This window comes from Chiloscyllium punctatum, chromosome 7 (assembly GCF_047496795.1).
Source record: "Chiloscyllium punctatum isolate Juve2018m chromosome 7, sChiPun1.3, whole genome shotgun sequence".
In the NCBI taxonomy this organism is placed as follows: Eukaryota; Metazoa; Chordata; class Chondrichthyes; order Orectolobiformes; family Hemiscylliidae; genus Chiloscyllium; species Chiloscyllium punctatum.
The window spans coordinates 21,478,826-21,502,201 of NC_092745.1; the positions used below are offsets into that span (position 1 = coordinate 21,478,826).

The window sequence follows — 23,376 nt, forward strand, 5'->3', positions numbered from 1 at the left end:
AGAATGGCCTCCTTGTGCACTGAAACAATTCTGTGATTATGTGATTGAGCAGAGTTAAAGCTGGGGGAGGTGGGAGTTCGGTGTCTCACTGTGCTGCTGCTGCTGCTGCTGCTGCTGAGGTCAGTGAGATCAGAGACTGGGACAGGAAGCCAGAGCTCACATCAAACTCTGCCCGTGTCTGTCACACAGAGACTGACAGGAGGCTACTCACTGATTTCACTCGATGCTGCAGGAATGGGACCACAGGCTGCAAATGGACAGAGCTCCTCCACACGGTGAGTTAAACTGACTGACTTATATCTTGCTGCTTAAAGGGGGCAATGGGACTAAAGAGGTACAGGTGTACTCCGTATGGGGGGACGTGGTGTTCCTCAATAAAATATTTCCTTCACTGCAACACTTCAACAATTCAGTATTTGTGTTTTATAAATTGTGGTTAGAGATTGAAAGGGTTAATAATGGAGGATTGAGGTTTAGTTACTCAGTCTGAGCTTGGATCCTTTACAGAACGTAAGGGCAGCTGGAATACTGAACGTTGCTGATTGTCAGGAAGAAACTGGTCCTTGGACTACTCGCTCGGAGACTTCTGTGAATCGAGTTGTGCACTGTAGATCAGGAGAGAGGGTTTCTGACCTTCTCTCTGCTGGTACCAAGCAAGGGAGTTGCTACTGCTTTGACTGGCCGTACAGGTGCTGGTTGCTGTCTGGCCCAGTCCCACTGACAGCACCGGGGGAGACTGGGTCATGATGATGTCCCCACTGATACCTGAGGGGTCAGAGAGGAACACAGTGAAGTCAGAACTTTCACAGAAAGAGCCGGTCAAATGAGAGATTGTTGGAGACACTGAGCATTCTTCTGGTTTCATCATTTTCCCTTCAATCACAAGTCAGTGGAATTGGAGTGAAATGAAGAGCAGCTAAAGATTCAAGGTGGAAGGAGAGAGATTTGTACCTGTGCCACAGAATGCCGGGGGCCAGATCAGCTAGATGTATGAAATCATGGTGTGTGCTCCTGTCCTTGTGCCTGGTTCCTGATAAACTCTCCCTTCACTGGGCTCTGCTTTATAAAGCTGCAGCCTGTGAGAGTCTGACTGGGTGTTCCTCAGTATGTAAATGGCATCAGGCGGAGAGAGCAACATCAGCCCCTCACACTTCCTCTTCTCTCTTTCTCTCTCTCTCTCTCTCTCTCTCTCTCTCTCTCTCTCTCTCTCTCTCTGTGTCAGAGAGTCATTGATGTGAACAGCACTGAATGAGGCCATTTGGCCCATTGTGTCTGTTGCTGTTAACCAAAGATCTGATGACACTAATCCCACCCTCCAGCTCTTGGCCCATTACCCTGGCGCCTACAGCAACACAAGGGAATATCTAAGCACTGCTCCAATGTCACGAGAGTTTGTGACTCAACCAGCCTTTCAGGCAGTGAGTTCCAGACTCTCACCACCCTCAGGGTGAAAACATTTCTCACTAACTCTCCTCTCACTCTCCAACTCGATTGGGCCTGGACACAGAAGGATAAGAGTGGATCTGATTGAAATGTATAATATTTTAACAGGGCTGGGCAGGGAAGAGGTTTCCCCTGGTTGGGGATTCTGGAACCAGGTGGACAGTCTCAGGGGGATATGGGGTAGACCATTTCAGACTGAGATGAGGAAACATTTCTTCACTCAGAGGATGGTCGATCTGTGGAATTATCTTCCACTGAAGGCTATGGAGGACAAGGAACTGAATGGATTCAAGAGAAAGAGAGAGAGAGATTTGTTTTGCATTTTAACAGCATGAAGAGAATGGGGAGAAAGTAGGAACGTGACTTCAAGAGAGAGATTCAGCCATGATCACAATGAATGACAGAGCAGTCTCAAAGGGCCGAATGGCCGACTCCTGCAGCAGTTTCTATGTGTCCATGTCTGTTTTTTCTTCAATCTCTGTCCCTGGTTATTGAGTCCTTGACTCTTGTAAAAATTGCCTTCCTACTCACCCTATCACTGCCCTGAATAATCTTATCCCCCTCTATCAAGTCCCCTGCTGCAAGGAAAGCAACCCCAACCTTTCCAATCTTTCCTCACAGGTGACCCTCCATCCCAGGCAGCATCCTGGGAAATCTCTGCACCCTCCCAAGTACAATCACATCCTTCCCAGAATGTGGTGACCAGGACCTGCCCCTCTGTCTTTCTCTTTCTCTCTCACTCTGTCTCATAGCCACTCTCTCCACTGACACTTCCTCACTCTGTCTCATAATCTCTATTTCTGCATCTTTCTCTCTCACTGTCACTCGCTCCATTGCTCGCTTCAATTGAAAGCCTCCAAATGTTAATTGCCCTTCTCTATTCCTCTCTCTGTCTCTCCGTCCCTCTCTGCACCCCAATCTACAGTCTCTCTCCTCCCTCTCTGTCATTCTGTCTCTTATCATACTCATCTCTCTCTCTCTCTCTCTCTCTCTCTCTCACACACACACACACACACACACACACACACTCAAACCTACCCACTCTCTCTTGATTCCCTTCACTCTTGGTATCACACCCATCCTATCTCTTTCTGTCTATCCATCCCTATCAGTCACATCTTGTTTCTCTCTCTCTCTGTCCCTCAACCACATCACTTCTACCTCCCTCTACCTCTCTCGGTCCCTTCACATATCTCACATAGTCTCAGATGCCCCTCCCTCTATCGCTTGATCACACACACAATTTGCCTCTACCTCTCTCTCTGTCTTGCTTCTCTGTCTTTCTCACAGTGTCCCAGGTGGTGACAGTTGAATTCAGGATAAATCTCCCTCTGCTCTGCCCCACTAATGGATGTTAACCCTTGACCCAGAAGCATGTCTTTTCCTGGAGTAACTCCCCATTTCTCACATTGACCAGGGTTTGACCTCGTTCAGGAAGACGGACAGATTCTTGTCAAATGAAAGGCAGTTCTGTTCTGTTGGCCATTTCTCACTGGGGACTGGTTTGGATACAAACCTCATTCCATGAAGGCCCAGCAGAGAGAGGAGATCCTCAGGCCATCAGTGTGAGCTGGAGGGACAGGACATTTTCTGACCCAGTGACCCAGCCTGTCCATCCACAACATGTTCCAATCCTTTTCCCTTTCCTTCCCCTTCCATGATCAGTCTCTGAATCAGGTTGTTTGACTGGGATATAGGTCAGAGTATCACACAGTTACAACAGAAAGGAACTGACCCCACACCCACCATGTGTTCATGACGCACTGGACTCTCCAACAGAGTCCACTAAACAAGGAATTCAGTTCACAAGGCTGCTCGATAGAGAGACATGGGCCTCCTTCCCACTGAAGTTCCCAGAAGAGACCAGTAAACATGGGCTCCTTCCTGCTGGAACCTGCAAGAGAGAGCAGTAAACATTGGCCTACTTCTGATTTGATCCTCCAAGAGAGATCAGGAAACATGGGCCTCCGATTCATTGGACTTTCCGATTCAGACAAGTAGATGACTGAGTTTTTGAAAAAGTAATCACGAAGATAGGTAAAGGTAGATCAGTACAATCTGTCTACTTGGACTTTAGCATGGCCTTAGACAAGGTTCCTCATGGTAGATTGCTCAGTTAGATTATATCACACAGGATACAAGGAGAGCGAGCCAATTGGATATAAAATTGGCCTGATGATAGGAGGCAGAGGCTGGTGAGAGAGGATTGTTCTTCAGACTGGAGGCCAGTGACCAGCCATCTGCCACAAGAATCGATCCTGGATCCACTGTTGTTCGTCAGTTATATGAACAATTCGGAGAGAAAAAAACAGGAATGGTGAGAAGTTTGTGGCTGACATTAAAATTGTTGGCATCGTGGACAGGGAAGAAGGTTATCCAAGAGTGCAATGTCATCCTGATCAACTGGGCCAGTGGGTCAACAAATCCAGATGGAAATTTTGATAAATGCAAGGAATTACATTTTGGTAAGACAAACCAGGGCAGGAATTACACAATTAATGGTAGAGCCATGGGGAGTGTTGTTGAACAGAGTGACCGAGGGGTGCAGGTACATAGTTCCTTGAAAATGGTGTCACAGGGAGACAGGGTGAAGAAGGTTTTTGGCACGCTCACTTTTACTGGTCAAAGCAGGGAGTACAGGAGCTGGGACATCATGTTACAGCTCTACAAGGCATTGGGAAGGCCACATTTGGTCACTGTGTACATTTCTGCTCACCCTGCGAAAGGAAGGAAATTATTGCACTGGTTTGAATAAAAGAAAGATTAACAGGGATGTTACCAAGATTGGAGGGCTTGAATTATAAGGCGAGGATGGAAAATGCCAAGATGTTTTTCCAGGGAATGCAGGAGATTGAGGGGTGACCTCACAGAGGTTTATAGAATCATGAGGCTCATAGATAAGGTGAATAGCCAAAGTCTTTTCCCCATGGTAGGAGAGTCCAGTACTAGAAGGAATAGCTTTAAGTTGAGGGGGGAAAGAATTAGAAGGGACCTGAGAGGCAACCTTTTCACACAGAGGTTGGTGTGGATGTGTAATGAGCTGCCAGAGGAAGTGGTAGAGGGGAGTACAGTTACTACATTTCAAGGAGGTTTTTACAGCAACATGGATAGGAAGGATTCAGAGAGATTTGGTCCAAACAAAGGCAAATAGGATTAGTTCAGTTTTGGAAACTTGGTCGGCATGGATGAGTTGAACTGAAGGGCCTAATGCCATGCTGCAAACCTCTATGATTCTAAGATGATGTATACATGGGCCACCTTCCTACAAGACCAGTAAACATGGACCTCCTTCCCACTGGAACCTCCAACAGACACCAATAAACATAGACCTCCTTCCCACTGGAATCTCCAATAGACACCAATAAACATAGACCTCCTTCCCACTGGAACCTCCAAAAGACACCAATAAACATCGACCTCCTTCCCACTGGAGTCTCCAATAGACACCAATAAACATGGACCTCCTCCTCACTGGTTGTTTCAGGAGAGACCAGTAAACATGGGCCTCCTTCCCTCGGGACTGTCCAGTACTTGAGCTGCAAACCCCACATCCACTCCATCATGAAGATCTCTTCTTTCAATCTCAACAACACTGTCTCTCTCTGCACGACTTCAGTCCCCTGGCCACAGAAATCCTAGTTCCTGCTTGTCCCACCTCCTAACTATTGATTCCAATGTCCTCTCCCAGCTTCCTGAAGTCACATTTCATAAACCCCAACTTATCTGATATGGAGTGGTCCCTTCATTGTCTGACATCTGAAGTGGTTCAAGAATGGCCCCCGAACTCACTGCCAGCCAATTGCCTCCATGGCCTCCCTCCTCCCTCAATCTGTGTCCTGCTGCAGACTCATACTCTCTCCCTTCCCCTTCCATCTTCTGTCTCTGGTCTCCTGCCCATTGCTGCTTCCTCCATCCCACCATTGAAAGCAGAACGTTCAGGCCCCTAAAGCGAGCTCTCTGACCTCCTGCCCTTCATCCCTCCTCCTCTCAATTGTTGTGCTGTTGAATATATTGTTCAGTCCCATTGCTTTTGGTTTACTGTTCCCTTGTCATTGATTTGCTGATTTATTCTAGTAAATCTAGTCTGGCCTGTTCCCTGAGTTGGTGCAAGAGCGTTTTGCTTGAGAAAACACTCTTCTGTAAACTGGGTTGTCTGTTTCTCCCAGTCTTTGTGTAAAGGTGAGACTAAGTGTGTGTAAGCTCTTATACAGCACAGACAGAGCTCACTGGGCCTATTGTGACTGTTAGTCAAATGAGTCCATTGAGTCCCATTTACCCAGCCCTTCCTGTATAACCCTGCAATTGTTTCTTTTTCAGCTATTTCTCCAAATGCCCTTTTGAAAGTTGCTGTTGAATCCCCTTCCACTCACCTTGCAGACAGTCACCATGAACTCGCTGGATAAAAATGTTCCTATCTTCTCTCTTGTCCTTCAGACCCTTTCTGAAATGTGTGCCCTCTGGTGACTGACCCTCCTGCCTGGAGAAACAATTTGTACTGTATTTACTGCATTCAAACTCTCTAATTGTGAACCCCTCACTGAGTGAGAACTATTTCCAGCACAGGGGGAGAACATTCAGCCTGTCAGGGAAATGCTGTCATTTCATGCAGCAATCCAGTCAGTCCCACCCCCTCCCCTACTCGACCCCCAGGGCCTTGCAGGTTTATTTCCATCAAGAGCCCATCCAATCTGTCATTGTACTCACTGAGTGTCTTCACTTCCCTCACCTGAATGGGCACTAATTTCCACGTCATTACCAATTGCTGCAAAAATCAAAGTTCTTCCCGACATCCCGTATCTCATTCCCAACAAAGTGTAAGGTAATCTCAAAGTGAAGATGGGATTTTGTCTCCACACGGACTACGCGGTGGTCACTCTTACTGATACTGTCATGGACAGATACACCAGCAGCAGGCAGAATGGTGAGGGAGATAGTGAGGATGTTTTTCCCTCTTGTTGGTTCCCACACCACCTGCCCGAGGTCCAGTCTAGCAGGTGAATCAGGTGGAACGTGACCAGCTTGCTCAGTAGTGATGCTTCTGAGCATCTCTTGATGGTGGACTTTGAAGTCCCTTACTCAGGGTATATCCGGCATCCTTCCCACCCTCAGTGCTCCCTCCAAGTGTTGTTCAACATGGAGAAGGACTGACTGCTCAGTTGAGGTTGCAGGGGAGGCCGGTTCTATGTAGTAATCAGCAGCAGGTTTCTTTCCCCATGTTTGACCTGCTGTCATGAGGCTTCATGGGTTCCATAGTTAATGGTGAGGTCTCCCAGGGCAACTCCCTTTCGACTGTACATACCACTGTGTTGCGTCCCCTGCTTGTTCTATCCTGCCAGTTAAACACTGAATGAGGGAACAATTCTGTGCAGGTTCCACAGCTTGGAGACAGAGCTGCTGCTGGATTCTGTTTCTGATCTCCGAGTACAGGCGTGTGTGTTTGTGAGAGAGTGACTGACACTGTTTCCATCACTGTGCTGTTTCTGCAAAACAAATCCCAGAACCTCCTGTGCTGTCAGATTCCAGGGAGTGCAGACAGTTCACATTTTTCTCCCATCTCAGTAACAAACACCGAGGTCCACAGAATCCTCAGTGCAGTCAGTTAGTCACCACCCAGTGGGAAGGATGTGGACAAATACATCTGCAAGGAATTTACAGAAGTCTGCAAATATGACAGAGTCGTTATAAATGTGGAGAAGGGGTCTTTAATTTCTGAATGTAGACTGGAATGTAATGGACAGAAAGGGGACTGAGTTGTGAGACTGTGTTCAGCTGAATTTTCAGGTAGCATCGTGGCCAGTGAAGCAGGCTGTCTCAGAGTGCAGTAGGATCTTCATCAACTGGGCCAGTGGGCTGAGGAATGGCAGATGGAATTTAATTCAGATAGATGTGAGTGCTGTATTTTGGTAAGATAAGGTTTGGACGTAAATCTCATCCATGAAGGCCTAGCAGAGAGAGGAGATCCTCAGGCCATCAGTGTGAGCTGGAGGGATAGGACAGGCTCTGACCCACTGATCCATCCTGTCCCTTCACAACATGTTCCGATCCCTTCCCCTGTCCTTCCCCTTCCATGATCAGTCTCTGATTCAGGCTGTTTGACTGGGATAAAGGTCAGAGCATCACACAGTTACAACAGAATGGAACTGACCCCACACCCACCATGGTGTCCATGATGCACTGGACACTCCACTAGAGTCCAGTAAACATGGAATTCAGTTCATGTGTTTGCCCAATGGAGAGACATGGGCATCCTCCCCACTGAACATCCCAAGAGAGACTGGTAAGCATGGACCTCTTTCTGACTGGATCCTCCAAGAGAGACCGTAAACATGGACTTCCTTCGGATTGGATCATCCAGTAGAGACCAGTAAACATGGGCCTCCTTTCTATTGGACTCTCCAAAGGAGACCAGTAAACATGGACCTTTTTCTTGTTGGAACCTCCAACAGAAACTAGTAAACATAGATCTCTTTCTGACTGGATCCTCCAAGAGAGACCAGTAAACATGGGCCTTCTTCTGCCTGGATCTTCCAAGACAGGACAGGAAACATGGGCCTCCTTCTGACTGGAGCCTCCAAGTGAGACTAATAAACATAGGCCTCCTATTCACTGGAGTTTCCGATGGAGGTGTGTAGATGACTGAGTTTTTGAAGAGGTATTCAAGAAGATAGATAAAGGTACAGCAATACACTCTGTCCACATGGAGTTAGGTAAGGCCTTAGACAAGATTCCTCATGGTAAACTGTTTAATAAGAATATATCACATAGGATCCAGGGAGAGCTCACCAATTGGATATAAAATTGGCCTGATTTTAGGAGGTAGTAGCTGGTGAGAGAGGGTTGTTCTTCATACTGGAGGCCAATGACCAGCCGCCTGCCACAAGAATCGATCCTGGACCCACTGTTGTTCATCATTTATATAAAACATTTGGATGAGAAAATAGCAGGAATGGTCAGGAAGTTTGTGGCTGACATTAAATTTGTTGACATTATGGACAGGGAAGAAGGTTATCCAAGAGTGCAATGTCATCTTGATCAACTGGGCCAGTGGGTCAACGAATCTAGAGGGAAATTTTGTTAAATGGAAGGAATTACATTTTGATAAGACAAACCAGGGCAGGAATTACAGAACTAATGGTAGAGTAATGGGGAGTGTTGTTTAACAGAGAGACTGAGGGGTACAGGTACATAGTTCCTTGGAAGTGGGGCCACAGGTAGACAAAGTGATGAAGAAGGTATTTGGCATGCTCACCTTCACTGGTCAAAGCAGGGAGTGCAGGAGCTGGGACATCATGTTACAGCTGAACAAGACATTGGGAAGGCCACAATTGGACACTGTGTACATTTCTGCTCAACCTGCTATAGGAAGGAAGTCATTACACTGGTTTGGATCAAAGAAAGATTAACAGGGATGTTATCAGGATTGGAGGGCTTGAATTACAAGGCAAGGATGGATAGGCCGAGATGTTTTTCCAGGGAATGCAGGAGATTGAGGGTTGACCTTACAGAAGTTTATAGAATCACGAGGGTCATAGATTTTCCCCCGGGTAGGAGAGTCCCGTACAGAGGGGAAAGAATGAGAAGGGTCCAGAGAGGCAACATTTTCACACAGGGGATGCTGTGTATGTGCAATGAGCTGCCAAAGATAGTGGTAGAGGCGAGTACAATTACTGCAATTCAAGGACATTTTTACAGGAACATGGACAGGAAGTATTTAGAGAGGATTGGGCCAAACACAGGCAAATGGGACTAGGTTAGTTTTGGAAACTTGGTCAGCATAGATGAGTTGAACTGAAGGGCTTGATGCCATGCTGTAAACCTCTATGACTCTATGATGATCCATCTTCCCATAGGACTCGTAAGCATGGACCTCCTTCCCACAGGACTGTCTGGTACTTGAACTGCAAACCCCACATCCTCTCCATCATGTAGTTCTCTTATTTCAATTTCAACAACACTGTCTGTCTCTGCACTACCTCAGCCCCTTGACCTCAGAAACCCTAGCTCCGCCCGTCCCACCTCCAAACTACATGATTCCAATGTCCTTTCCCAGCTTACGAAAGCCATATTCAATAAACCCCAACTTGTCTGATATAGAGTGGGTCCTTCCCTCTCTTACACCTAGTGTCGATCCAGAATGACCCCTGACCTCACTGCCAGCCAATTACCTCCATGGCCTCCCTCCTCCATCACTCTGTGTCTAGCTGCAGACTCACTTTCCCTCCCTCCCCCTTCCATCTTCTCTCTCTGGTCTCCAGCACATTGTTGCTCCCTCCATCCCACAATTGACAGCAGAGCCTTCAGACCCCTAGAGCATACACTCTGACCACCTGCCCTTCATCGCCTCTCCCCTTGATGATAGTGCGATTGAACATACTGTTCAGACTCATTACTTTTGCTTCGTTGTTCCTTGCCATTGCATGGCCGATTTATATCAGTCAATCTAGTCTGGCCTGTTCCCTGAGTTGGTTCAAGAGCGTTTTGCTTGAGAAAACACTCGTCTGTCAACTGGGTTGTCTGTTTCTCCCAGTCTTTGTCTGAAGGTGAGACTAAGTGTCTGTAAGTTCTTATTCAGGACAGACAGAGGTCACTGGGCCTATTGTGACTGTTAGTTAAATAGTCCAATGACTCCCATTTACCCAGCCCTTCCTGTATAACCCTGCAATTGTTTCCTTTTCAGCTATTTCTCCAAATGCCCTTTTGAAAGTTCCTGTTGAATCCACTTCCACTCACCTTGCAGAACAGTCATCATGAACTCGCTGGATAAAAATGTTCCTATCTTCTCTCTTGTCCTTCAGACCCTTTCTGAAATGTGTGCCCTCTGGTTACTGACCCTCCTGACTGCAGAAACAATTTGTCCTGTATTTACTGCATCCAAACTCTCTAATTGTGAACCCCTCATTGAGAGGGAACTATTTCCAGCACAGGGGGAGAACATTCAGCCTGTCAGGGAAATGCTGTCATTTCATGGAGCAATCCAGTCAGTCCCACCCCCTCCCCGACTCGACCCCCAGGGCCTTGCAGGTTTATTTCCATCAAGAGCCCATCCAATCTGTCATTGTAATCACTGAGTGTCTTCACCTGCCCCACCTGAATGGGCACTAATTTCCAAGTCATTACCAATTGCTGCTAAAAACAAAGTTCTTCCTGACATACTGTATCTCTTGCACAACAAAATGTAAGGTAATCTCAATGTGAAGATGGGATTTTGTCTCCACACGGACTGTGCAGTGGTCACTCTTACTGTTACTGTCATGGACAGATACACCAGCAGCAGGCAGATTGGTGAGGGCGATAGTGTGTATGTCTTTCCCTCTTGGTGGTTCCCTCACCACCTGCCCCAGTTCCAGTCCAGCAGATGAATCAGGTGGAACGTGAACATCTTGCTCAGTAGTGATGCTCCTGAGCAGCTCTTGATGGTGGACTTTGAAGTCCCTTACTCAGGGTATATCCTGCATCCTTCCCACCCTCAGTGCTCCCTCCAAGTGTTGTTCAACTTGGAGGAGAACTGACTGCTCAGTTGAGGTTGGAGGGGAGGGCGGTGCTATGTGGTAATCAGCAGGAGGTTTCCTTCCCCATGTTTGACCTGCTGTCATGAGGTTTCATGGGTTCCATAGTTAATGGTGAGGTCTCCCAGGGCAATTCCCTTCCGACTGTCCACACCACTGTGTACCTCCCCTGCTTGATCTATCCTGCCAGTTAAAAACTGAATGAGAGAACAATTCTGTGCAGGTTTCACAGCTTGGAGAGAGAGCTGCTGCTGGATTCTGTTTCTGATCTCCGAGTGAAGGCGTGCGTTTTAGTGAGGGAGTGACTGACACCTTTTCCATCACTGTGCTGTTTCTGCAAAAATTAAATCCCAATCCAGCCTCCTGTGCTGTCAGATTCCAGGGAGTGCAGACAGTTCACAGTTTTTCCCCATCTCAGTAACAAACATCCAGCTGCTCCGAGCTCCTTCTTTCACTTCCTCTCTCGGTGAAGTTTCAACCTTGCGATCTGACAGTCTTTGCAGTTATTTTTTGCACTGGGGCTTTCCGCTGTGGTCAGAATCTCTAATAATAAGTGTCCAATCAGTGTCAATCACAGCAGCTAAGAGCAGTTAGGATTGAGGAGCCTGGACTCACTGTGAAACACATTGGGAAGATCAAAGCCATCCTCCTCGTCTCCTGATACAAACTCCATCTCTCTCCCTGGGGGTCTGCTGCTCAACCAGACACTTTACAAACATGGCCACATCTCTGAGAATGATCTGAGCCCAATATCCTCCATATTAAACAGACCAGCCACTGAAAATCTCAGTCATGTCGGTGGGAGTCTAAACATGACCATTCCAATGTTGTTCTGGCACACATCACAGCAATCGCCCTCTGTAACCTTCAGTTCATCCCAAATTCTGATGCCTGTATCCAAACTTGCATCAAGTCCTGTTCCCCCAACTCCCGCACCCTGTGTCTACATCGGCTCCTCTCCAGCAACACCTTGATTTTCAAGTTCTCATCCTTGTTCGCAAATCCCTCTCTGCCCTTCACCCTCCCTTTGTCTGTTACCTCCTCCAAGCTGCCTCAGTCAGTGTGATCAGCCATTTTGGATGTATGGCTCTCTGTTTCTGCATCCAAGTCATTGAGAAATATCATAAAAAGCTGAAATAGTGAAACAGAGTGATCTTGGAGTTCAGGTACACGGTTCTCTGGAAGTTGAGTCACAGTTCGAAAGGGCAGTGAGGAAGGATTTTGACACACTGGCCTTCATCAGTCAGGGCATTGACTATAGAAGTTGGGAAGTTATGTTACAATTGTACAGAACGTTGGTGAGGTCGCACTTGGAGTATTTGGTCGCCTTGTTATAGGATGGACATTATTAAACTGGAATGAGTTCAGAGGAAATGTACAAGCATTTTAACAGGACTCGACAATCTGAGTTTTTGTGAGTGGTTGGACAAGCTAGGACTTTTTTCTGAGAGTGTAGGAGACTGAGGGTTTTTTTTTCAGAAGTGTAGAAGACCTTGAGAGACATGGATAGGGTGAGTGCCCTCAGTCTCTTTCCCAGGGTTGGGGAATTGAAGAGTAGAGAGCATCAGTTTTAGGTTAGAAGGGAAAGAATAAAATGGAACCTGAGTGGCAACTTGTTTACACAGAGGGTGGAACACATATGGAGTTAGCGGTGAGTGGAAGTGATTGAGGTGGATATATTAACAACTTTTAAAAAGGCATGTGGACAAATACATGGATAGGAAAGGCTCTGAAGGATATGGCCCAAATGCAGGGAAATGGGGTTAGCATGGATCGACATTTTGGTCAGCATGGACCAGTGTGGACCAAAAAGCCTGTCTCTGTGCTGCAGTACTCAATGACTCTTTGACTCTATAATTCCATAGGTTTCCAATTTTATGGACATTCACTCAAACACAGAAACAAAGGAACTCGGAGCAGGAGTAAGCCATTCAGCCCTTCGAGTGGGCTCTGCCATTCAATATGACCATGGCTGATCATCCAACCTAGTCCCCTGTTCCCACTTTTTCCCCAAACCCTTAATCCCTTTAGTCCTAAGTCCCTTTAGACCTATCTCCTTCTTGAAAACATTTAATGTTTTGGTCTCAACCGCTTTCTGTTCCACAAGCTTCCCACTCTCTGGCTAAAGAAATGTCTCCTCATCTCAGTCTGAAATAACCTTTCCCTTTTCTTTCAACTGTATTTGCTGGTTCTGGATTCTCCAGTGATCAGGAACATACTTCCTGTGTTTTTCCGGTCTTGTCCTATTAGGATTTTAAAGGTTCCAATGTGATTCCTCTCAACCTTCTTATCTCCAGTGAATATAATCCTAACTGTTCCAGTTTCTCATCAGATCGCAGTGTTGTCATCCCAAGAATCAGTCTGGTAAACCTTCGCTGCCCTCCCCCCACAGCCAGAACATCCTTCCTCAGATAAGGAGAAAAAAACTGCACACAACATAATCATAAAATCACACAGTAAAGAGGAGGCCCTTCAGCCCATTAACTGTGTACCAGCCAAACTACACTAAACCTACACCAGTCCCACTTTCCAACATGAGGCCCATGGCTTGAATGTTATGACATTTCAACTGCTCACCCAAGTAGTTTTTAAAGTTTGTGAGGTTTCCCACATCAACTACCTTCCCACGGTGTGCGTTCCAGACCCCCGCCACCCTCTGGGGAAAAAACACTTTCCTCAAAGCATCTTGAAACCTCCTATCTTTCATATTGAATGTAAACCAATTTGTTATTGAGCCTCCCCACAAAGGAGAACAGCTGCTTTTTCTCCTCCCTGTCCATTCCCCTCATAACCTTATACACCTCGATCATGTCCCCCCACTCCACCTTCTCTGCTCTGAAGAAAACAACCCGAGCTGATCCAATTTCTCTTCATCACTGAGAGGTTCCATCCCACACAACATCCTGATGATTCCCCTCTGCACCCCATCCAGTGCAATCACATCCTCCCTAATGTGTGGTGACCTGAACTGCACCCAGTACTCCAGCTGTGGCCTAACCAATATTCTGCTTTACTGCAGCATATCCTCCTGCTTTTATAACCAATACCTGAAATGACAAAGGCAAGTGTCCCCTGTGCCTCCATAACTGCTCTGTTAACCTGTCTTGCCACATTCAGGGATCAGTGGACAAGTACTCCAAGATCACTCTGTTCCTTTGAACTTTCTCAGGTCCAAGAACAAGGGAACAAGGATCAAAACAGGAACAGGCCCTTCGGCCCTCCAAGCCTGCGCTGGTCCATCTCCTCCATCTAAACCTGTCATCAATTTTCCAAGGATCTGTATCCCTCTGCTCCCTGCCCATTCATGCATCTATCTCGATACATCTTTAATGATGCTATCATGTCCGCCTCTACCACTTCCACTACCAACCACTCTCTGTGTAAAGAACATTCCATGCATATCTCCCTTAAACCTTTCTCCTCTCACCTTGAACCTATGGTTCCTAGTAATTGAGCCCCTCACTCTCGGAAAAATCTTCTTGCTATCCACCCTGTTTATAGCTCTCATGATTTTGTAGACCTCTAGAAGGTCCTCCCTCAATCCTCAACTTTCTATTGAAAATAATGCTAATCTACTCAACCTCTCTTCAGAGCTCACACACTCCATATGAGACACTCCTGGTTAAACTCCTCTGCACCCTCTCCAAAGCATCCACATCCTTCTGGTAATGTGGCAACCAGAACTGTATGCAATATTCCAAATGTGGCCAAGCCAAAGTCCGTTACAATTCTAACATGACCTACCTACTCTTGTACCTCAATCGAAGAAGGAAAGCATGCCATCTGCCTCCTTGACCACTCTATCAACCTGCATTACCACCTTCAGGGTTCAATGGACCCGCACATCCTGATCTCTCTGTCCATCAATTTCCCCCGGGCTTCCCATTCACCATATAGTTTACTCCAGAATTGGATATTCCAAAATTCTTCAGATCACATTTGCTCAGATTGAACTCCATCTGTCCGTGTCTATGCCCAGCTCTCCAATCTATCTATATTCTGCTACGTTCTCTGATAGTCCCCTGCTACTCCACCAATCTTAGTGTCATCTGCAAACTTGTTAATTAGATCACCTATACCTTCTTCCAGATCACTTCTTTATATTTCATAAATAAGAGTGGTCTCAGCATAGATTCCTATTCTTCATTTTGAGAAACTCCCTTCCACTACTACTCTCTGTCTCCTGTTGCCCAGCCTGTTCTCTATCCATCTAGTGAGTACACCCTGGACCCCATGTGACTTTAATTTCTCCATCAGGTTACATGGGGAACGTTATCAAACACCTTACTGAAGTCCATGTGTATGACATCTACAGCTCTTCCCTAATCTATCAACTTTGTCACTTCTTCAAAAAATTCTATGAAGTAAGTAAGACATGACAATCCCTGCACAAAATCATGCTTCCTATCACGGATCCATCCCTTTTCTTCCAAGTCTCTGCTCCAGCAGCTTCCCTTCCACTGACTTCAGGCTCACCGCTTGATAATTACCTGGATTATCCTTGTTACTCTTCTTATACAAGGAGACAACATTAGCTCTTCCCCAGTCCTCTGGGACCTCACCCATGTTCAAGATTGCTATTAAGATAGCTCATAAGGCCCCAGCTATCTCCTCTCTTGCTTCCCACAGTACCCAGGGATAGATTCCATCCTGACCTGGGGATTTGTCGACCTTAATGCCTTTTAGAATACTCAACACTTTCTCCCTCCTTAAACCAACTAGACCAAGAGTGATCAAACATCTATCCCCAACTTCAACATCCATCTTTTCCTTCTCCTTGGTGAATACCAAAACAAACCACTCATTAAGAATCTCTCCCATTTTCCCTGCCTCCATGCATAATTTTCCTCTGTCCTTGAGTGGGCCAACCCGTTCTCTAGTCACCCACTTGCTCCTTATATATGAATGAAAGGCTTTGGGATTTTCCTTAACCTATTTTGCTAATGATGTTTTTTGACCGCTTTTAGCCCTTTTAAATCCTCATTTCAAATCGGTCCTAGCTTCCCAATATTCTTCCAAAGCTTTGCCTGTTGTCAGCCACCTAGACCTTATGTATGCTTCCTTTTTCCTCTTAGCTAGTCTCACATTTTCACCTGTCATCTACTGTTCCCTAATCTTGCCACTTCAATCCCTCATTTTCACGGGGACATGTCTGTCCTGCATTCTAATCAACCTCTCTTTAAAATCCTCCCACATATCAAATGTGGATTTACCCTCAAACAGCTGCTCACAATCCACTTTCCCCAGCTTCTGCCGAATTTTGCTATCGCTGGCCTTCCCCCACGTTAGCGCATTTCCTTTCGGACCACTGTCGTCTTTGTCCATTAGCATTCCAAAAACGTACGGAATTGTGATCACTGTTCCCAAACTAATCCCCGACTGAGATCTCAACCACCTGGCTGAGCTCATTCCCTAACACCAGGTCCGGTATGGCCCCTTCCTGAGTTGAACTATTTACATACTATGTTATATCCTCCTGGGTGCTCCTTACAAATTCTGATCTGCCTAAACCTGTAACTTTAAGTGAATCCCCGTCAATGTTGGGAAAATTAAAATCTCCCATCACCACCCTCTTGCTTCTACATCTTCCATAATCTGTTCACACATTTGACTGCTATCTCGCGCTCGCTGTTGGGAGGCCTGTAGTCCAGCCCCAGCATTGTTGCTGCACCCTTTCTGTTTCTGAGGTCTGCCCAAGTTGCCCCACTGCTCAAGTCCTCCATTGTGCCTTCATTCAATACAGCTGCGATATCCTCTCTGACCAATTACGCCACTCCTCTACCCCTTTTACCTCCCTCTCGAACCCATCTGACACATCTGTATCCTGGGATATGTAGTTGCCAATCTTGCCTTTTCCTCAACCAAGTCTCAGTAATAGCAATAACATCATACTACAGGTACATATCCAAGCCCTGGATTCCTCTGCCTTACCAACTACACTTCTTGCATTAAAACAAATGCACCTCAGACCACCTGTCCCTTTGTGTTTATCATCTACCTATTCTTACCCTTAGTGACACTGATTTCATTACCTAGTTCCTTACAGGCTTTAGTTACTCCCTCCTTACTGTCCACTAACCTCCTCATTTGGTTCCCATCTCTCTGCTACATTATTTTGAACCGTCCCCAAGAACGTGAGCAAAAGTAGCCTGGAGGACATTGGTTCCAGTCCTGCCCAGGTGCAGACTGTCTGATTTGTAATAGTCCCACCTCCCCCAGAACCAGTTCCAATGTCCCAAAAATCTGAACCCCCCTCCCCCTCCCCCCCCCCCCTCACTGCGCCATCTCTCAAGCCACTCGTTCATCCTGCCTATTCTTCCAAGTCTATTCTGACTAGTACGCGACACTGGTTGCAATCCTGAGATTACTATCTCTGAGGTCCTTATTTTTAATGTGGCTCCTAACTCCCTAATGGACATGTTGGACCTCATCCCATTTATTAAGTATATCATTGCGGCCTACATGCAACATCACACCTAGCTGTTCACCCTCCCCCTTCACAGCTATTCGGGAGTCTCATTTTCGTCCGCAGAACCACCTATCTATTCCCCTTACGAAGTCCAAATAAACCAAATCCGCTGGCTCCCCCTTATCAAATCCACTCACTACATCCTCAAACAATTCCAGTCGATTTGTTAAGCATGATTTTTCTTTTGACAATCCGTGCTGACTCTGTCCGATTCTGTCACTGTTTTCTCACTGCTTAGCTATAAAATATTTTATAATGAATTTGAGCTTTTTCTCCACTGCTGATGTCTGACTAATTGGTCTAAAATTCCCTAAAGTTAATGCTCAATGTTTCCCTTCATGGGAAAGTAAGGGCTACACTGAAAACCACTGAGTGACCACTAGGACAGGATCCAGAACACAGGAGGATCAGAAAGCTGAAATGTATCGATTTTAATGTAAGGAGCTTGACCAGTAATGTGGTTGACCTGAGAGCATTGAACAGCACGTGGGGATATAGAGTCATCGAGACATAGAGATGTACAGCATGGAAACAAACCCTTTGGTCCAACCTGTCCATGCCGACCAGATGATCCAACCCAATCTAGTCCCACCTGCCAGCACCCGGTCCACATCCCTCCAAACCCTTTTTATTCATGTGTGCATCCAAATGCCTTTTAAATGTTGCAATTGTACCAGCCTCCACCACTTCCTCTGGCAGCTCATTCAATATACGTACCATCCTTTGAGTGAAAAAGTTGCCCCTTACGTCTCTTATATATATTTCCCTTCTCATCCTAAAACTATGCCCTCTAGTTCTGGACTCCCCGTCCCCAGGGAAAAGACTTTGTCTATTTATCCTGTTTATGCCCCTCATAATTTTGTAAACCTCTAAAAGGTCACCCCTCAGCCTCCGACGCACCAGGGAAAACAGCCCCAGCCTTTTCAGCCTCTCCCTTTATCTCAAATCCTCCAACCCTGGCAACATCCCAGTAAATCTTTTTTGAACACTTTCATGTTTCACAACATCTTTCCGATAGGAAGGAGACCAGAATATTTCAACAGTGGCCTAACCAATGTCATATACAGCCGCAACATGACCTCCCAACTCCTGTACTCGATACTCTGACCAATAAAGGAAAGCATAGCAAACACTTTCTTCACTATCCTATCTACCTGTGACTCCACTTTCAAGGAGCTATGAACCTGCACTCCAAGGTCTCTTTGTTCAGCAACACTCTCGAAGACCTTACCATTTAGTGTATAAGTCCTGGTAACGTTTGCTTTCCCAAAATGCAGCACCTCGCATTTATCTGAACAAAACTCCATCTGCCACCTCTTAGCCCATTGGCCCATCTGCTCAAGGTCCTGTTGTAATCTTCGGTATCTTTCTTTGCTTAAACTAAATCCCTGTATAAGTGCTTATGCCCGAAACGTCGATTCTCCTGCTCCTTTGATGCTGCCTGACCTACTGCGCTTTTCCACCAACACATTTTTAAGCTCTGATCTCCAGCATCTGCAGTCCTCACTTTCTCCTAACCTTCTTTGCAGTCCACTACACCTCCAATTTTGGTGTCATCTGCAAACTTACTAACCATACCTCTTATGCTATTTCATTTGTTGTTGCATTGTCTTTTTGGAATATCATATTGTTGCAATTGCTGAGACATGATTGAACAAAGATAGGACTGGCAGCTCAACATTCCAGGGTAGAGAAGTCTCAGGTGGGTAAGACAGGGTGCAAGAGAGGTGGGTATGTTGCATTATTGATAAAAGAAACCATGACTGCAGTGTTGCTACTGAAGGAGCATTTCTTCGAAGGGTCTTCACATGATGCCGTCTGGGTAGACCTAGACAAAAGGACAATCACTTTGCTGGGATTATCCGATAGACTCCCCAATAGTCAGATGGTATGAGACGAGCAGATATGTCAGCAAATCACAGAGAGGCGTGAGAGGAATGGAGCTATATTAGCAAGGAATTTCAACTTCTCTAACATAAACTTTATGTTTGACTTCATGTGAATGGAATTTTTAAAGTCCAACCAGGAGAACATTTGGTGCCAGTACGTAGATAGTCCCACTAGACATGGGCAGTGCTGGGCTCAGTCTGAGGTAATGTCAAATTGTTGAAGAGTCAGTGGGTGAGCATTTTGGAGATAGTGAACATAACTCCGTACGTTTCCTAATTATTATGGAAAGGAATAAGGGTAGCGCAGAAGTTGTGTCTAAAGTGAGGCAAGGCCAATTTCAATATCATTAGACAGAATATGGCAAATACAGACTGGGAGCAATTACTTGGAGGTCAGTCGATAATTGGAAAGTAGGGAACTTTTTAATGTCGTTCAGGGCCATCTCAGAAAGAAAGGCAAGTACAGCAGCTCCTGGGATCCTGGATGTCAAGGGACATGGATAGTTTGAGAAAGAAAAAGGAGGAAGCATATGCCAAGTACAGAGCATCAAAAAGAGGGAGGCCCTTCAGGAGGAGAGAAAATGTGGGGAGGTGCTTAAAAATAGGAGGACAAAGAGGAGCCAGAAAATATCTTTGGCAACCTGATCCCCTCACCCCAGAATACTTCGGAAAGAGGCACGAGGAAGAATAGATGCACTTGTCGTCATCTTTCAGAATTCTCGACTCAGGAGCAGTTCCTATGAACTGAAAAGTGGTAAACATAACCCCACTATTTAAGAAGGAAGACAGAGAGAACACAGTGGGTTTTGTAGACCAGTTAGCTTGAAGTCAGTAGTGGGAGAAATACTGGAGTCCATTATAAAAGATGCACAGCAAATTTTCTTGTAACTTATACATTGTGAACCGGCACTCTTGACAAACCGGCAAAAGTTATATATCCCTCAAATGCTGCAAAGTTTAATATATCATTTTGTCCAATTATTATTCATTTATAATTTATTAACTTCAGTGTAAATATACTTGTTTTTCAATTGAATGGCCACATGAAATACCAACAGTTGATTCATTTTCGATTCAATTTCTCCTCAAACACAGTGATCTGCCGCGATGCCCGGGTAATCAGTTGAGAGTGTGAGTGGGAAGGATATGGGGAGAAAGTGGACTATTCTGGATACAAAGCATTGCTGACCACAATCATCATCCTTCCATCTGGAAGGCTGGTCCAGATGGTCAGAGCCCATGGGATCCAAGGCAAGTTGACAAGTTGATGGTGAAGGGTTGTCTTAGTAATTGTAGCTTGTCAGGAGCTGAACAAGAAAGAAAGAGTCATTAAGCTGAACAAGAAAGTTTGCAATTAAAGATGTCCAAGTTAAGGACATAAGTCACATACTGAGAGAAAAAGGATTTGCCTGGATTCTGGAAAGGTAGGAGCGGTAGCAGTGATGTGGTGACTGACAGATGTGAAAACAGTGGAAGGGTTTGTTGGATTCATCAAATATGAAGTGCCAATTTCCAATTAGAGTGACAATCACGATGCTAGACAACTATTCCCATCCCAACTGCTGGTTTTATTGTACAACACAGATCTCAGACTGAAACACAAACAGAAACTGCTGAAGAAATGCAGTTGGTCTGCAGCATCTATGGAGCATAAGTACGCAATGCTGATGATTTAGATTGAATAATAAGACCTCAGTACACAAAAGAAATGAATATAAAATAAAACATACTGACAGAAAACACAATTTCAATAGATTTCAAAACACAGCAAAATAAAATCCTTTCTATTCTAACATTATAGCTTTATTGTACTTAAATAACAGGGAGAAGGGGTTCATTCCTCTAACACGTCTTTAGATTTAACATAAGTGTAGTTTTCATTTCATTGTCTTAAAAGTTTGATTGCCTTTTCCTTGATTAATACTTCGCTGGCCACAGGTGAAGTGCCAGAGTGGAGGATTGTCAATGTGGTTCCTTTGTTCACGAAGAACAGCAGGGATAGGCCAGGCAATTCCAGATCAGCTCTCCCAATATCAGTGTGAGGGAAATTATTATAAAAAATCCTGATGTTCAGGATTAAACAATTCTTGGAAAGTTAGGGATGCCAGTATTGATTTGTTTGACAAAGGCCTCACATGGAAGGCTGGTCCAGATGGTCAGAGCCCATGCGATCCAAGGCAAGTTGACAAGTTGATGGTGAAGGGTTGTCTTAGTAATTGGAAGCCTGTGACCAGTGGTGCATGACAGGAATTGGGGGTGCGCCCTTTCTGTTTGTAATGTACCTTAATGAATTGACTGTGATTGTATCATTAGAAAGTTTTCAGATGCCACGTAAATTGGTGGTGTTGTTGATAATGGTTTTATTTTATTGTTACATGGACTCAAGTCCAAAAGTATTGGAGTACCGTGAAAAGTATGTGATGTCAGCTTGGTAGGAGCCATCTTAGGTAGAAGGACCGAGGTCCAGAATCTTCAGAACAAGATATAAAGAAAGAATAAATTTAAAAGTTACACGTTACAGACTTCTTGACCTTTTTAGTTGTAAGAAGAAAATAAGGACATAAGTCTGGAAGTTCCATCATTACCGTCTTTCTTAAGCGCTTAGCTACAGTGGGATCATACTTTGAGTCATCACTTCGAGACCGGAAGGCAATCTGAGGCTGTGCTGGGCCGAAAGACCACCTTATCCAGCAAAAGACCATCCTGTGGGCCAAGAGACAACCACGCTGGACCACTGAGAGAGCACCATGCTAGGCCGAGAGTCCATCACGCTGGAGTGACAATTGATCGTACTGAGCCGAGAGGCCACCACATTAAACTGACAGGCCAACATACCAGAGCGAGAGTCTGCCTGACCGAGCTGGGAGGTCTCTCTGCCAAGTCAGGACTCTGCCACACCAAGTCCAGAGGCCGCAACACTGGGGCTGCACTGTTCAGAAGCCTGGCAAGTGAGGCTGGGAGTCTGTGGCTGGGAGAGAAAAGAAGAGAGAACGACAAAAGAAAAACACAAAAGAAAATAAAAACCAGTGGAAGAAAAAGCAGAAAAGGAAACAGAGCGAGTAGATGAACTTGGTCTGAAGCGTCCTACTCTGCTGTCATCTTGGATTACTGGGTCTCAGGCTACAGTCTGATATTGATCAGCTGGTAATTGGGCAGAACAGTTGCAGATAGAATTGAATCCTGACAAGTGTAATGTGATCCAATTTGGGAGGTCAAATAAGGGAAGGATATATACAATGAAATTTATGTGCCTTGAGTGTCCTTATGCATGAATCACAGAGGGTTGGTCTGCAGGTACAACAAGCAATTCGGAAGGCAAATGAAATTTTGTCCTTCATTGCTAAAGGGATTGAGTTTAAAAAGCAGAGAGGTTATGTTACAGCTCTACAGGGTGCTGGTGAGGCCACAACTGGAGAACTTTGTGCAATTTTGGTCTCCTTACTTGAGAAAGGATATACTGGCACTCGAAGGGGTGCAGAGAAGTTTAATTCCAGGGTTGAGGGGGCTTGGCTTATGAGGAGAGACTGAGTAGACTGGCATTGGAACTTACAAGAACGAGTGGGATCTTATAGAAACATATAAAATTATGAAGAGCATAGATAAAACAGAAGTAGAGAGAATATTTCCACTGGCAGGTAAAACTTGGACAAGAGGGCATCGCCTCAAAATTAAGGGGAGCAGATTTCGGATTGAATTGAGATGGAACTTCTTCACTCAGAGGGTCGTAAATCTATGAAGTTCCTTGCCCAGCGAAGTCGTTGACGCTACTTCAGTAAACATTTGTAAACATTTAAAGGAATTAAGAGATAAGATGAGAGCGCAGGGAAGTGGAGTTGAGTCCAGGAAAAGATCAGCCATGATCTTATTGCACAGTGGAGCAGGTTCGAACGGCCAGACAGCCTACTCCTGCTCCTAATTCTTATGTTATTATGTTCCTTGGGAGTAGTGAGGAACAAAGGGACCTTGGAGTTCATCTCCATCGATCCCGGAAGGTATCAGCACAGCCAGACAGGGTGGTGAAGAAGGCATATGGGATACTTGCCATCATTAGCCAGGGTGTAGAATATAG

General features: G+C 45.5%; 1 gene segment (V, D, J or C); it reads left to right on the forward strand.

Annotated features, from left to right (window-relative positions):
- The first annotated feature begins 234 nt into the window (after window positions 1-234).
- The window catches only part of LOC140479542 (immunoglobulin kappa constant-like), a 46,422-nt gene continuing 23,280 nt past the window's right edge, over window positions 235-23,376 (forward strand). Inside the window, 1 exon segment of the C gene segment in view lies at window positions 235-275. Coding sequence covers window positions 254-275 — 22 coding nt within the window.